At 42.4% G+C, this 14,271-nt stretch overlaps 1 protein-coding gene across 1 annotated transcript in view; it reads right to left on the bottom strand.

The window, feature by feature from the left end:
* The window catches only part of AKT3 (AKT serine/threonine kinase 3), a 1,006,792-nt gene that overhangs the window by 412,760 nt on the left and 579,761 nt on the right, over positions 1-14,271 (bottom strand). The window contains exon 5 of the mRNA XM_086926847.1: positions 13,383-13,524. Within this exon, the coding sequence (XP_086782973.1) occupies positions 13,383-13,524 (142 nt within the window). The remainder of the gene's footprint in view (positions 1-13,382; positions 13,525-14,271) is intronic.

Here is a 14,271-nt window from a genome sequence, read left to right as displayed (position 1 = left end):
GTAGCCGGATTGGGAGGAGTCGAGGATGATGTGCTCTTTGATGAATGTGGTGAGTTGGCTGTTGATGGCTTCCTCAAAGACTTTCGCTGGGAACGGGAGCAGGGCGATTAGTCTGTAGTTTTTTAGGCTGAAACAGGTCCCTCATCTGTCTACAAAGGGAAATTAAGCCCCATGAGCTGTGCTTCATGACTCACAGTGACACACTATAATTAGAGGGTCTTCCATTTTACACTATGGTACTCTAGGTAGGAAAGAGGCTGACCATGAGACATTAGCCGGTCAGGTGGGAACTAGGAATTCCCGTATTCCATACGTGGAAGAACATTTCACACAAGGTGGCCAATAAATGAGATAGGACTCATAAATGTGAGGAGAGACCATGTGAAGGATGGAAAAAATTATTGCCTGCCTGAAGGAGACAAATACAGTATAGTAGAGAGATCCTTCAGTGAAATGTGTGTCTAAATGGTCAGAAGGTATCTTATGTTTGCCATGTCTGAGTATAGATCTTGAATAATGGGTGCTAAACCGCACTCACAAAGTATATATCCTATTTGTAACAAGGTCATGATGGCCAAATTTGATCTGAGCCCAGCTTTCAGGATGTAGAAGTGGACCCACCCTTCTGGATGGAATATCCATTTAGTTAATGTTTGCCACAGTATAGGTTTGTTAACAAAAAGAAAGGAAACCCTGGGTTCCATAGTGACCTGGGGAGAATATTATTTTAAGGAAAACAGGTGTTTCTATATGAACAGACATTTAATTGCAATAGCAATAAATGCAGAAAATTCAAAAACATGTTTTTATTTACTAAGCAAAAATATAAATACATTTATCAAAATGTAGAATTGCTGTGGGTAGTGATTCAAACGTGACCTGCAGATGTGCTAAGGTGAAAACAGGGATCTGTGACTTAAAAGTGCTATATCTGTATCACAAATAAATCAGTTGGAATATAGCTCTCAGTTGGACAATGAATTAATGTATAGAAGGGACTATATATGTTGTAGAAGGTGTTTTGATTCCTTCCTCATAGCAGGATCATCATCAGGATAAGTTTAGATATGAGCCTGATAAGTTTCTTAAGTATAGCTCTGCTGTACGGTTGCGCACTGCAACTGTGCTTCCCTACACTGTTCCAGTGTGACAAAGGGAATACCTACTGCCAGAAACCCTAGCACGATGAGAAATTGCTATTGTGTGTTTTGGACAAAAGGGTTATACATTAGTAACTAATCAGTCTCATATCTAAGGATGAGGATCCTTCTTAAAGAAAGGATCGAAATGCTGTAGAACTACCAGAATACCCTGGAATTAAAAAATAAACGGTTAAACACTAGAAACACGTTTCCTCCCTAGGTCTACTGACTTTGGTAAAGTGCCTCGTGAATATATACATAAAAAAAACTACTAACCCATATCTCACCTTGAAAGCCAGAAAAAATATTATGGTCAAAACAAGATGGCTACCTTTTTATTTTTTAAAGGCTGCCATCAGCCAGTAATATTGTGTTTTGTCATCGCCATGTACAGCAGTATACTGCAAATTATCCGCAGCCCAATAGATCACTACGTTTTGGCCCTTATTACTACAAAACTACTGAACGCATTTTTAAGGAATACCAAAAAGGATCCTTTCCAGACATTAATCTATAGTCCTGTCACATCTCTTGAAAATTCAGCGTTTTGCTGCTACGTCCGACACAAACATCTATGGAAAATGAATTGATGATAAAATGTGTTCTATGCACCCACGTAACAAAATACCATGAACCTTTGCATCATCAGCCAATGTAGAAAAAGGAATAAGTCTGCAAAGTTTTGTCCAAATTTGTCAAATAGTGGCAAAGATATTATCAAGCAAAATCGGAGTAATTACTCTTTTTGGGAACCTTACCTATAACTAGAGTGAAAACCTCCACTCTGTAATAAATACTGTAGTGTGTACTGCTGTACATTCACAAGCTCTGCTTACTCTGGTTATCTAGTTTTGCGCCTGGATGTTGGCAGGTTATTTTCATCAAAGTTTTCTACAAGTCAAAATGCCTGTTACTCCAACTTTAGTCCACTTGCTCCAGTCCAGATTGTCATCAGGTGAGTAGTGTAAGTGAAGTGCCGTGTCAAAGAGAGTGTGTTTTGCCTAGTTTAAGGAGTAAAAAAAAGAGCCATAAAAACGACTATGATCATTACTGGCCTCAGGGGAGGAGGGTGGGAGCATATGCATCTTCAGCACTACACGCTATGAACAGATGGTTACAGGGTAAGTAACATTTTCTGTTCGTAGCATGTGTGGTTGTAGATACCCAAACTCTGCCTAGACTATAAAGCAGTACCTCTCCAAAGAAGTGGCCAGCGATTAAATGATGCAGATGTTTGAAAATGTGTTCTCAGGACAGCTTGGTCAACTAAAGCCTGTTGACGTGCTAGAATATCTACACAATAATGCTTGGTGAGGTATGTTGAGTTTACAAAGTAGCAGACTTGCAGATATCCGTTATAGGAATGCTACCTAAAAAAAGGCACAGGTTGTGTCCTCTTTGCCTGTAGAGCCGGCTCTAGGGGGTACAGATAGTGTGCATTTAGCCTTTGTATAGCAAGCCTGGATGCACTTAAATATCCGCCACACAATGCTAGCTTTAGAGTACACACGACCCCTGTGGGGATTGGCGAAGGCCACGAAAAGTTAAGTAGACTTTCTAAAGGACTTCTTTCTATCAGTGTAATACATGTGCACCATCCTAACAGTCTGAGTAGAAATATTTTTTGGTGCTACAGATGATGGTTGCGGAAAGAAGATGGGCGGCTCAATGGTCTGGGTATTATAAAAAAAAAAAAAACGTGGGCAAGAATTTGAGATTGGTCCAGAGAATTACTCTATCTTTGTGTACCAGGATGAATGGTTCCTGTAATTCTAGAACATTGAGCTTACTAATGCATCTTAGGGAGGTGACAAACTAGGATAGACATATTTTGGACATGCACTGTAGGTCACATGACCGTAGAGGCTCAAAGGGAGAGCCCATGAGTTGTGTAAGGACCACACTGTTCCACAGAGGTGGTGGGGAGATTTTGGAGATATTACCTTCTTTCGACCCTCCATGAAGGCCTTAATGACTGGGACCTGAGAATGACAGTTCCAGAATTGATTTATTAGCGCCATTTCAAGCACAGGTCACACTTGGGATGGCAGAGTGGCATATGTTGTCCCACAGGGAACGTAGGTGCACTACCTCAAATTATGGAGGGCTTCTGGGAAGCCTGCTACATTAATGTAATCCCTTGCAGTGTGTCTGCCCAAGGCAGGCTTCCTTCTCAGAGGAGCACCTGTAAAAGAGGGAAATGGGACTGGTACTAAGCATTCAATGGTTCCTTGGATCTGGGCAAGGGGTGACATCCAATTGACACTCCATGAAGGAGCACAGCTCTAGGAAGTGAACCCAACTAACTAAGAGAATTCCCTCCACCTTACACATTGTGTGTGTTAGCCAGACAGTCACTTTGAGGAGGGAAGGTTATAAAGAGCCCTTTGCCAAGTTACGAGAGAACATTCCACAGGCCTGAGTTTCTCTCACTGAGCTGCCACAGTGCTGATTGGTATCCGAGGTAAAAGACGGATGGAATAAAGGAGGAACAGCTCCTCTAACTGCAGCTAGACAACTGCTACTGCCCACCGCCTTAGGTGGGAGGCCGCTGACCAATCTGCTTCCTGATTAATATTCTCATTACGAGTGGTATCTGAATTCTAATGTGGTCTATAACAGCAGTTAATAACATCCTTTAGTGTGGATCCCTAATTCCAACTGCCCCTTGAGTAACTTTATTTTATGAATCCACCATCACTAACTAGGCCGAACCCACCTAACCTTTTCTGGGCCAATCGCCCACTAGGAAGGATGACAGAATGGGGGTTCTGAATGCAGGTCATAGAAACGTCCTATCCACTTTCTACACGAGCTACTCACTTTTTGGATACATGTATCTTTGGTATGTACAAAGTGGCAAGTTCCTTGCTACATAAATGGGTTAAATAAATAGTTAGATAGTTTTTAAAATCCTTGGGTAGGTGGCAGCACCACCTGTTGAACGAACGTTATACTGCAAATTAAAGCCACTTGGTTATGTAATTTAGTTATGGTACAGCAATTTTATCTAATACTGCATGTGAGTTCTAAGGAACATGGTTCATTAGTCAACACACCAATATAGGACAAAACGGTCAATTTCACAGCAAGGAAGGGCCATTAAGAAGAAGCAAAAGAACACCGCAATCAGTTGCAGCACGGTTATCCAGGTTGAGCTGGTTAAAACGGGCAACTATTTGATAAGCTTGCAGACTCATGAACAATATCCATTTTGATAGTGTTTCCCAAACTGTGAGTCGCTGAGCCGATTTTTGGTGGGTTGCGGAAGTCCGAACAAAAAATAAAGCCTTCAACCGCAAAAGATGACAGAGTCTGAGGCTGGTAGGGCTTAGTTGCAGTGCTAGAAAGAAGTGTAAAAGAATATGTGAAACAGAAAGGATAATAGTCCAAGTGATTAAAAATACCTATCTTGATGTCAATAAGAAAACTTTATTAGGTATGCCCATCAAGATGGTATAGTTAAAAGCCCAGTGATAATAGCGGAAAGAAATGCTATTTACCATCGATGTTATGTGGTCAACATGTTTCATCCTTTATAGGATTTCGTCAGGACCTATGGATCACTACTGCAACACTTACGTTTGATGCTGTGAAGGACAAACTACAGACATTCTCAAAAGTGGTGTATCCTCTCCCAAATTTTTGGGATGAGAAACCTCACCTCACCTGGCAACGGCTCAGGGTAAAGGAGGCCACGCACTCTCCGTCGTTGCCTCGTGCTGTACTAAGCCGAGGGGGAGGTCCACTTCTTTCTAGCACTGCAACTAAGCCCTACAAGCCTCAGACTCTGTCATCTTTTGTGGTTGAAGGCTCAACCAGTGGTTCCTAAGCTAACCTCGGGATTCTCTTGAGGAAGGGCAGTTTGGACACCACTTTTCAAACTTAAAATCCCAGATGACGAAGTTCCACTATTGAGTGGGCTGATGGGTACTTTTTTCATGGGTTCCTATTCTGAACTGTGTCTCAACACTCACTATCCTGTGTGTCTCTCCTGTATTCTAGTACCCTTCTAATCCTAACCATCTGTGTAGAACACTTCTTAGGCTCTGCATTGCTATTGGTTTAAAAAGAGACCTGAGGTATCTTCCGTGTGTTTAACTGTCGAGTTGGGGGACAAGTTACCAAAAGGTCTATAAATATTTTTTCCCCCTTGGGCCCTTCTTCACCCTGTTGTTCTATGTGATTGGTGTTTACCAACTTCTCATGTTGCAGTCTGAGTTAGAAAAGTAAAGTGAATTATGTGAAAATCATGCTGGGGTACAGGGAGTGTGAAAGGAAAGGCTATATGATGTCATTTTTTTGTAATACACAACAAAATGCAAATACTTGTAAATGAACTGAACACATTTAGCAGGTATTAAAGCAAAAATGAAACATTTTTTACTGTAATTCTGAAGTGTGATAGAAAGAAAGATTTGCTTACGATCACAACAAATCCACACACTATACTATACTTGGTGATGCAAAATGATAAATATTCACTGAAACCCAATTTCCACACATTAACACTTGTGTGCAATATAGCTCTATGAATAAACTATGTCTGTGCAGATTTAGTGGCCATTTCAGGGGAAATGTGCTGTCTCAAAATGACAGTGTGTCACTACACGACTCTTAAAAAATTGTCTGCCTCGTATTCATTGATGCTAAGTGGGTCGCAAAAGTTTGTCATTCTAAAAATTAGGTTGTTCTAAAACATTTGGGAAGGTTCTAGATGTGTACCATTTACTTTTATGCTCTGCCTGTCCGGTCCTCTTCTAAGTACTGAAGCATCCATCCGAGGATCAGGACCAGCCCTCTAGCTAACTCAATTCAAACTTCTAGACAAAATTGTAGACTTTTCCCTGGATAGGTCATCAAGAACAGGCACTGAACAATGAGAAACAAGTGCTTGCGGATCTACACACACAAAATCCTAACAAACAAAAACGAAATCAATAAAAATAGGTTTTCTAAATCCTAAAAAACAAACATGACAAATTCAAATTAGATCTTGCGAAACGGCTCCCATGGATCAAGCTAAGAATAGCATCCTAATTGTTTGTGGCATTGTCAAATTCCTTCACATTTACAGAGTTGAAAAATGTTCCGTTTTGATTTTATATCTATATATACCTTGCTAATCTGGTATTATTATTATTTTTATTTCATTTTCTTAACAGTTGCAGACCCCTAGGTTAGGAATTGCTGGAGTTGGTGGTGTCTAATAGTGATCAAGATGCCCACTCAGCAGCTGCATGAAGGTGGATGAAATGGAGGGAGGGAGGGAGGGAGGGAGAGAGAGAGGGAGGGAGAGAGAGAGGGGGAGAGAGAGAGAGGGAGAGAGAGGGGGAGAGAGAGGGGGAGAGAGAGAGAGAGAGAGAGAGAGAGAGAGAGAGAGAGAGAGAGAGAGAGAGAGAGACCACAGAAAGATTATAAATTCCCGGTGAATCTACTGACAACTAGATTTAGTGGTAAACTAGTTCACATCTGGCATGTCATCAAAAACGATATTGCCAACTGTACCTAGGTTGTAGCTAGAGATGGAACACAAAGGAGATGCCTATATGATCTATCGGGAAAGAATAAGTACAGCCACCACATTTGAAGAAAGGATCCAAGGAATATAAAGTGAATAGCATAAGAAGGTAAGACGAGTGGCAAATATGAAGGCTTAAAAGTGTTAAACTACAAGCCTATACTCACGCAGTGTTTAACATTTCTGTCCTTTCTAGGTTAACCACATGGGTGCTCATGACGAGCTCAGCTCGTCATGAAGCATGGTGGCCGTGTGCTCCTGACGAGCTGAGCTCGTCGCAACGCTCGCACGCGGGGTTAATTCCCCTGCTGTCCGAGCGTCCCACAGAAATGTGTATGGCCGTGACGAGCTCAGCTCGACATGAGCTCGTTACGAGCACGGTGGCGCTGTGCGCGCCCCCTCTCCCCTAGCACAGCGGGGGAATTACCCCCGCTGCGAAGGGGTTAATTGCTGCTTAATGTGACTGGTAGAATTGCACAGCATGCCTCTAAAAGGAGAGATACAGAGTAATATTTGTGATCCAAGATGATTATTAGGATTGGAGAATTGTCAAGAACAATATAGTGCAAGCACAAAAAGTGCCAAATCCAATGTAACCAACAATATGTTACTCTTACCTGTGAGATAGTCAGCTACAACGTGGAAGAATTTGGCCATTGACAACATGGCCCCCTTGGTGATTTTGGGCCAAAGCATACATAAGTGATAGTCTCTAAATTGCCTCAAGTGAGTTTTCTGTGACATGCCACATCTAATGGTCAAGACCATGCTGAAGATGGAAGGTTTTCCAGAGCTTAGTTCCCGAAACTGAGACAAAATTCATCTCAGAAGACATGCAAGAGAGGGTTTGGCCTTGCAAACAATGAAACAGGCATACTTGCTAGGGGATCTTATTAGTTACTTTGAGGAAACCTCGTTGAATAAAGCAGATACAAAGAGAAAGAGGACTGAAATGTCCCTTTCACTTTGAAACAGGTGAGACCACACATCATGGGGACCTGATATCCTAGTCTTTATATGCCCAGCCAGCATGCTAACCTAGTATATGCGCCGGGCCCTATGCCTGTCCATGATGATTCCAAGGTCCAGAATCTGTCCTGTGACAGGGCGGGACGCACCACACATGCTCTCTTTTCTGACATGAGGCTACTGTTTGTGTTCTGGGTTATTGAAATGAAATGGTGGTGGCAGAATACTCATTTCTTTTTGTGAATTGATAAAACTAAGCAGAACATTTCAGGCCCCAATCATGTAAAGGTCCACTTAGATGTAACACTAAGACCCTTACATCAAAATCATGAATGCGCAAAAATTAAGGGTGTACAATGTAACCGGTCTATGTGCTGTGAATAGACCCCGACTGTTGGGACCAGTGGGTTCAGTTCTGGTAACACCTAGTTTGATATGGCTCAAGATGGAGGTAGGCATACAGCGTTCCCTTATAGTGGTAGTGTACAGTCTAAATTCCTGAAGCTCAAGGAAGTACACCCAGACCCTGAAGTGCGGAAGTATGGGGAGTGATACTCTTAGAAGCTCTATGAGAACCTTTTTAGCAAGAGATTATTGATTAGTTCTTCCTGAGGACTGCCATTTGGTAGATGGTAGGATACAGGGAATTAATCAGCAGATTCTGTTGTCAAGAATGAGGAAAGGTGTGATGATCCTTGCTTATGATCAGTCATGTTCGCCCATGACTGGTTATGCTGCTTTCTGCTGTCTTTGTACTGTGCTGCTGGAAATTTAAAAGGGAAAAATAATAACACAGATGCTTAAAAAAACGACTGAAGAAGATTCTAGTCAGGGCCAACCCTTTTGTCTTTCCGCTTCACAATTCACTGTGCTCAAGTTTTGGCTCATTCTACTTTAAAACATCTTCATCACTACATGCTGTGACAGCCATCACTTTGCACAAAGCCTGTGTCTGCACTGCAGTCAGAATATGACATTTGAAAGGGAATCACTTCAAACTGGTTCTATAGCTTTAGATAGTGTATACACATCCCTTGTCTAGAAAATTAGCGTAAAAGGTCTTTCACAATCCAGCCCACTCAGTTTCAGTTCCAAGTTCTTCTTAACCAAGGAAGGGAGTACTTCACAGCGTACTCTGAGATCTGCTTAAAAATACCAGTGCAGGTATCTGCATGTCAGACAATCTCCGGAGGTGAGGGGACATCACCTGAAGTCTGCACAACTTGCTGGAGAAGCAGGGGGCAATCCCTAGCTCCTAAAAATCTGCTGGTCAGCTTGAAGAGGAAGGAGAAAGTCAGACTCGCATGAGGAGAGACTATCCAGGAGGAGATGACTAAACTTGTACCTGATGTGTGGAACGCTCATAAGCTCCTCATGTGAGGTCAAGAGTGTGCCAAGTGCCGGTCTAAGCTGAGATATTATCAGCCAGTCTTCCCTTCAGGGTTCATGTGGTAATCTGTGTGAAGTGATAACCACAAAAGCACCAGTGTGACGCCCAACAGTGTTCCAAGGGACCTGTTCTAATACAACTATAGAGTTGTTGACCTGGACATAGCCAAAGAGAACAGAAGGACCCCTCCCCTGGACAGCCTGGAGGCCACAATTGCTGAATGCGGATGCCCGTTGAATCTGGACTACCATTCTAGTTATACAATCCTTGAGTAGGGGGTGCAGACGTAAACCTGCTCTTGCTGACAGAGATATCACCTTTGTAACTGCAAAGGGCTCACCACATCCAGTGCAAGACTAACCTGCATTTGCACCAATAGGTGGCACAAAAAGGCTGTGTTCAAACTGTGCTTTGCATTAGAACTGCACATTAAAAGGCATAACAAGTGCCGCAACAAACCTGGTAGCAAGATATAAACCAAAGTCTCTCAAATGAGGGCCTGAAAGTCAGGTCACCAAAAACGAAGTAGTGAACTCACACCTGAGCCAATTCATGCTCCAAGCTTCCCTGCTTTACTAGGTAATTGTAGGAGATTGGGAGCTGCAGCCTTTGTACTAATCTCCTGAAGCGGGACAGGAACCGCCCCAGTCTGAGGTAGGGATTGTAAGCATTTGTTTTGCCTTTAGCATTGCAGAACTAAGCCACATTACGGTGTGTGGTATTTAATTTTGCTGTGCTATTAACATACTTCTATTTTACTAGGACAAGCCCTGGGCTTGTTAGTATATTAGTGTCTGTTGGTTGACAGTTGAGTCTCTGCCACTCATAATACATCCATGAGGAGCCTCTGACTGCTCGGCTTCACTACCTTGATAGTCATATACAGAAAGAGATGTATTTACCACAGTAGGACAGGCCCCAGGAGACAGGAGGATACCTACCACAACCACCATGTTTGTTACCCAGTAAGCCTTTCCTCTCCTGTGGCCAGGTGCAGCCGGTCCATCTGGGTGGAGTGGACACGCCGCTCCACCTTTTGCCCCATACGAATAGTGTCTGTCAGGCTGAAGAAAGGTCAGCCTGACAGACGCTATTCACTTTCAGTTCAGGCAGCCAGGAGCCAGACATGCGCATTTAGCGCTGGCTCCTCCCTGCCTGAACTGAACTTTGCTGGGCTGAGGAAGTCGCAGCCCCTGTGGGGATAACGTCCCCAGCTCAACATAGGTCCCTGAGGCCCGCCCCTCACTGATTGCCTCGCACCTGGGCGCTTCAGTTTTAAGCCCTGAAATGTCCAGGGTCGAGTGTCAATCATTACAGAGTGGGGTAGCAATATTTTTGCGGCTTGGGACTAGTCTAGAGTCGCATGCTGCGCTATCAACCGCCAAGCCAGACCTAATGAACAGAATAACTGAATACACTGAATGATTCAAGCTACGGTCTGCGATTTTGTAATTGTTTTGCTTGGTTGATTATAAAACATATGAGGCAAATAGATTCCTTAATATCTTTTGCTCTGTCGGCTAAATACACGAGAGACTGATTCTCCTCCATAACATATAATGCTCTTTCATTCAAAAACCTTTGGTCAAAAAAGGAGGCAGTCAACTCCATAGTATGTTTGTCATGGAAATTAAGGGTACCTTGACGACCCAAAATAAATTCGGGTGTAAGACTATTCAGCATCTGAGCATGCGCAATCAAGACTGATACACTGTCAGCAGCTCAATGTTGCTAACTCCATGTGGTAATGTAATCACAATCATTTTTTCATCATTGTGACTATGATTTGCATATACAACAACTATTTGGACCAATAGCAGTCATCAGACCGCATCAAAAGACATCTAAGTACAGACCGCATCCAGCCTTTTACAGCTCTATTTCCTCTTTCTAGTTAATTTAAGACTATTTCAATGGCCATACCATTACAAACTGCTCTACCAAGCCTTGAAAAAGCCCTGGGTGAACAAGCCATATCAGGTGAAATGCATGTTGGCTCAGTTTTGAGTGATGACGCAGTGTCAGTCCTAATTAAACTGTTACAGGCATGTTTCATGACAACACATGACTAATATTAAGAATTGGCAATTCTGCTTTTTTGAAGAGGTTATTCAAAGAAAATCAAGGATATAAGGATGTATTCCTGAAGCTGGGTGTTCCCTACTCAGGAAATATTGCCATTAACAAATAAGGGGAATTAAGGCATATCCCATTTTAAGTAGAGAAAAACCACAGGGAAACCCTGCACACAGAAGATATGGCACTAAAAAGGTATTAACCCAGTACGGCCCATCATTCCCATTCATGTGGGAGAAATATGAGGGCTTGGCATATCTAAATGAATATGGAACGTATAAGTTTCTCTTTTCACATGAAAGAAAGACGAAAGCTTTCTGAGAGAACATAACATCAGACACTATCACATCGAACAGAATAATTCTCGGCTTATAGTTTTGTGGAGTGCACTAACTGCTTAATCATTTCAAACATACCTATAGCCCTGACCAGGAAAATTAACTGGATGGAAGGTGTGCAGGACATGCAGTAACACACAACTACTTTACAACATGGGAACAGCTTACATGAGTGGCAGGCCTATTTCTATCCCTATAATTAATCCACAGTGGATATGAAGGCATCAAAGTGGATGAAAACATCTAGAAGGTGCAAGAGAAGGTTGGGGATACGTGAACAAGTTACAAAAGTCTATTGGAGCTCGAGACTACTATCCAAATAGCAAACTTCCAAACATGTGATATGTTCGAAGTTAGTAATTACAAGACACATAAGGGTTCATCTAAATACATGGTCCTAGAAAAACAAGAGGTGCTTAGGAAAACTGTTAAAAACTCGATACAATGAGGGGTCCTTTGGCCTTCAAATATCCCATGTCCATGGTGCCTGGCAGGAAATCTGCACTATCCACCCTTGGAGTTAAAGTGGGTTGGTAGCTCGTGATTTCACGAGTGCACATTGCCTTTTTTCATTAGGTTACAGGGATCTTGGTGGAGATCAAAGGCACTCCTGGAGCTTTTAGTGCTGGGAGCCCCCATAATAGATAGTTCAGGAGCACCGTACTTGCTTCTTGATCCAACCTACCCCAGTTTATCTCGTTAAAGTGAAGACCATGAGAGAGCAGGCATTAATTGGTCCATGAGGATTTATCTGGTAACCAAGGGAACTCTCAGAGCCCCTTCAGGGAGTGTTTATAATAAAAGGGACTCTGCAACTCAAGGTGTCTGTTTGGCCCAAATAAAGTTCCTAAGATTCTTCTGAATGCAATAGGGAGTGTTCTAGCCACTAAGCAGTCATTGAATAAAGTTCATTTTCGATTTATTCTTCCGAACTATGAGAATTTACTCTTCTACCCATGAGTTTACACAGCATATCGAGCAGGGGCAGAACACTGCAACCGCGGTACTTATCAGACTCAGTCCTGTTGATGTGTGAGATGAGTGATGCCCATTCACCCAATTGGATTCAGAATTGAGTGTGGTGACAATTAATCATATGACTGGGTTGTAATGGTTTGTTATGATAAAATGACAAAATCTCAACAAAAAAAGCATGTGAGTGGGTTGTATTGGTGACCTTTGAGATTAATGCTAGCCATCCGGTAAATTGAGCGATAGCTTATAGAACAAGGGACGTAGGGAAGCTCTGAGGGATTATGTACTTGATGCATGCCAGGGTTGTACAGAACTACAGATTACATGGCGATGCCACGTAACTGGGCACACCTATTCTAAGTTCTTAGGAAGATGTGCCTAATCCAAGTCTATGGCAAATACAGCAGCATAAAGTTGTATTGGCAAACTATGTATATTGCTTAGAAGGTAAAGTGCATTAAGCAGCTTTGAATATAGGGTTAGGTCTCTTCTCTTTTAAACAGGACACCATCAAACTGGAAAGTGTAAAAAACAAAAACAAAAATAAAATTGACAGCAGGCCTTTTCTATTTATGCATCCATCATCTGGGATAACATCCCTGTATCCATCAGGACAGCTCTAAATCTGCTACAATTTAAGGAAGAGCTGATGACACATCGCCTTCAAGAACAATTTAGCACAATGAATTAATAGCCCACAGCCAGCAGCCTCACCTGTCGCTTGCTGACCGCATGCTTGCCTTTGACTCTGTACAGAACTTTGCTGCCTTTTAGCTACGTTTATGCTATACAAATATCACATACATAAATACATATTTGCTCCCAAGGTATTACTCATTAAACTTCAATAACTTTCTCTCTAAAGCCCTCATATGAATTAGACGTTTCTAGGATAAGAAAAAGTCTATCCTACTGTTAAGACCAGCAATGCATTCTGTAACATTTATCATTAAACCCGTCTTTTGTCTTACCTTTCTTTTATGATGGGTCGTGGTAGCATCCATCTCTTCCTCTATGTTGTCCATCTGTGATGTTGGACTGCAGCTCATTCTTTCTTCTTCCTGTCTCTGGAGCCTGTCCGCCACTGCTTGTATGGCTTCGGTCCATTCCTCTCTGCGAACAGGAAAACAAACCAGCTGGATGATACTGGAGCAGGCTCCTCAGCTTTGTGCAGTTTCCTGCTACTATAAATCTTTATAAATTAGGTTATGGTACTTGCAGCACAAACAAGCAACTGCTTTACCTCTATATGAGGAGTATTCATATGGGAAGAGGGACCGACCCACGGAATAGGGAAAAGCACTTTTGAGAGAATCTGGGAAAGGAGTAAGCGATGGGGCTATATTGGGGTCTGGATGACACAGAGGTGGAGCAAGTCAACTGCAAGTCTCCAGCACTTTGAATGATTTTTTGGACAGGACAAGGAAACACTGGAGTGGTGAGATCTGGCAGTGTGACCACTTCTTTTACCTCAGGAGTGATGTAAACTTCTTTCAAAAGCCCAACAATAAGTTCTTATTTCTTGAAGGAGTTAATCAGGAAGGTCAGAAATTGAAGTATTAGTATCGTGTGGTTTGGCATTGATAATCACCGTTGCTACAGGGGCACCCTGGTCTCGTGGAATATAAGGAACAACTCTGCGCAGCAGTCAGTGTTGAAAGAAAGCACTTTCAGTCGCAGTATCAATTTCAAATTCAGAATTTGTTTCTAGGTAGTGTAATCAACTGGGCTTGCACAATTGGACTGACGAATCTGGCTCCGGATGTGATCAATGAGAAAGATTTGGTTGACCCAGTCAAAAGGTGCCAGCAATTCAAAGAGAAGCAGCAGGCCTAGGGGCCAACATACTACCGTTGTGGC

Source organism: Lissotriton vulgaris, chromosome 6 (assembly GCF_964263255.1).
Source record: "Lissotriton vulgaris chromosome 6, aLisVul1.2, whole genome shotgun sequence".
NCBI lineage: Eukaryota > Metazoa > Chordata > Amphibia > Caudata > Salamandridae > Lissotriton > Lissotriton vulgaris.
The sequence above is the reverse complement of the archived record's forward strand: the minus strand, read 5'-3'. Positions and strand labels throughout refer to the sequence as shown.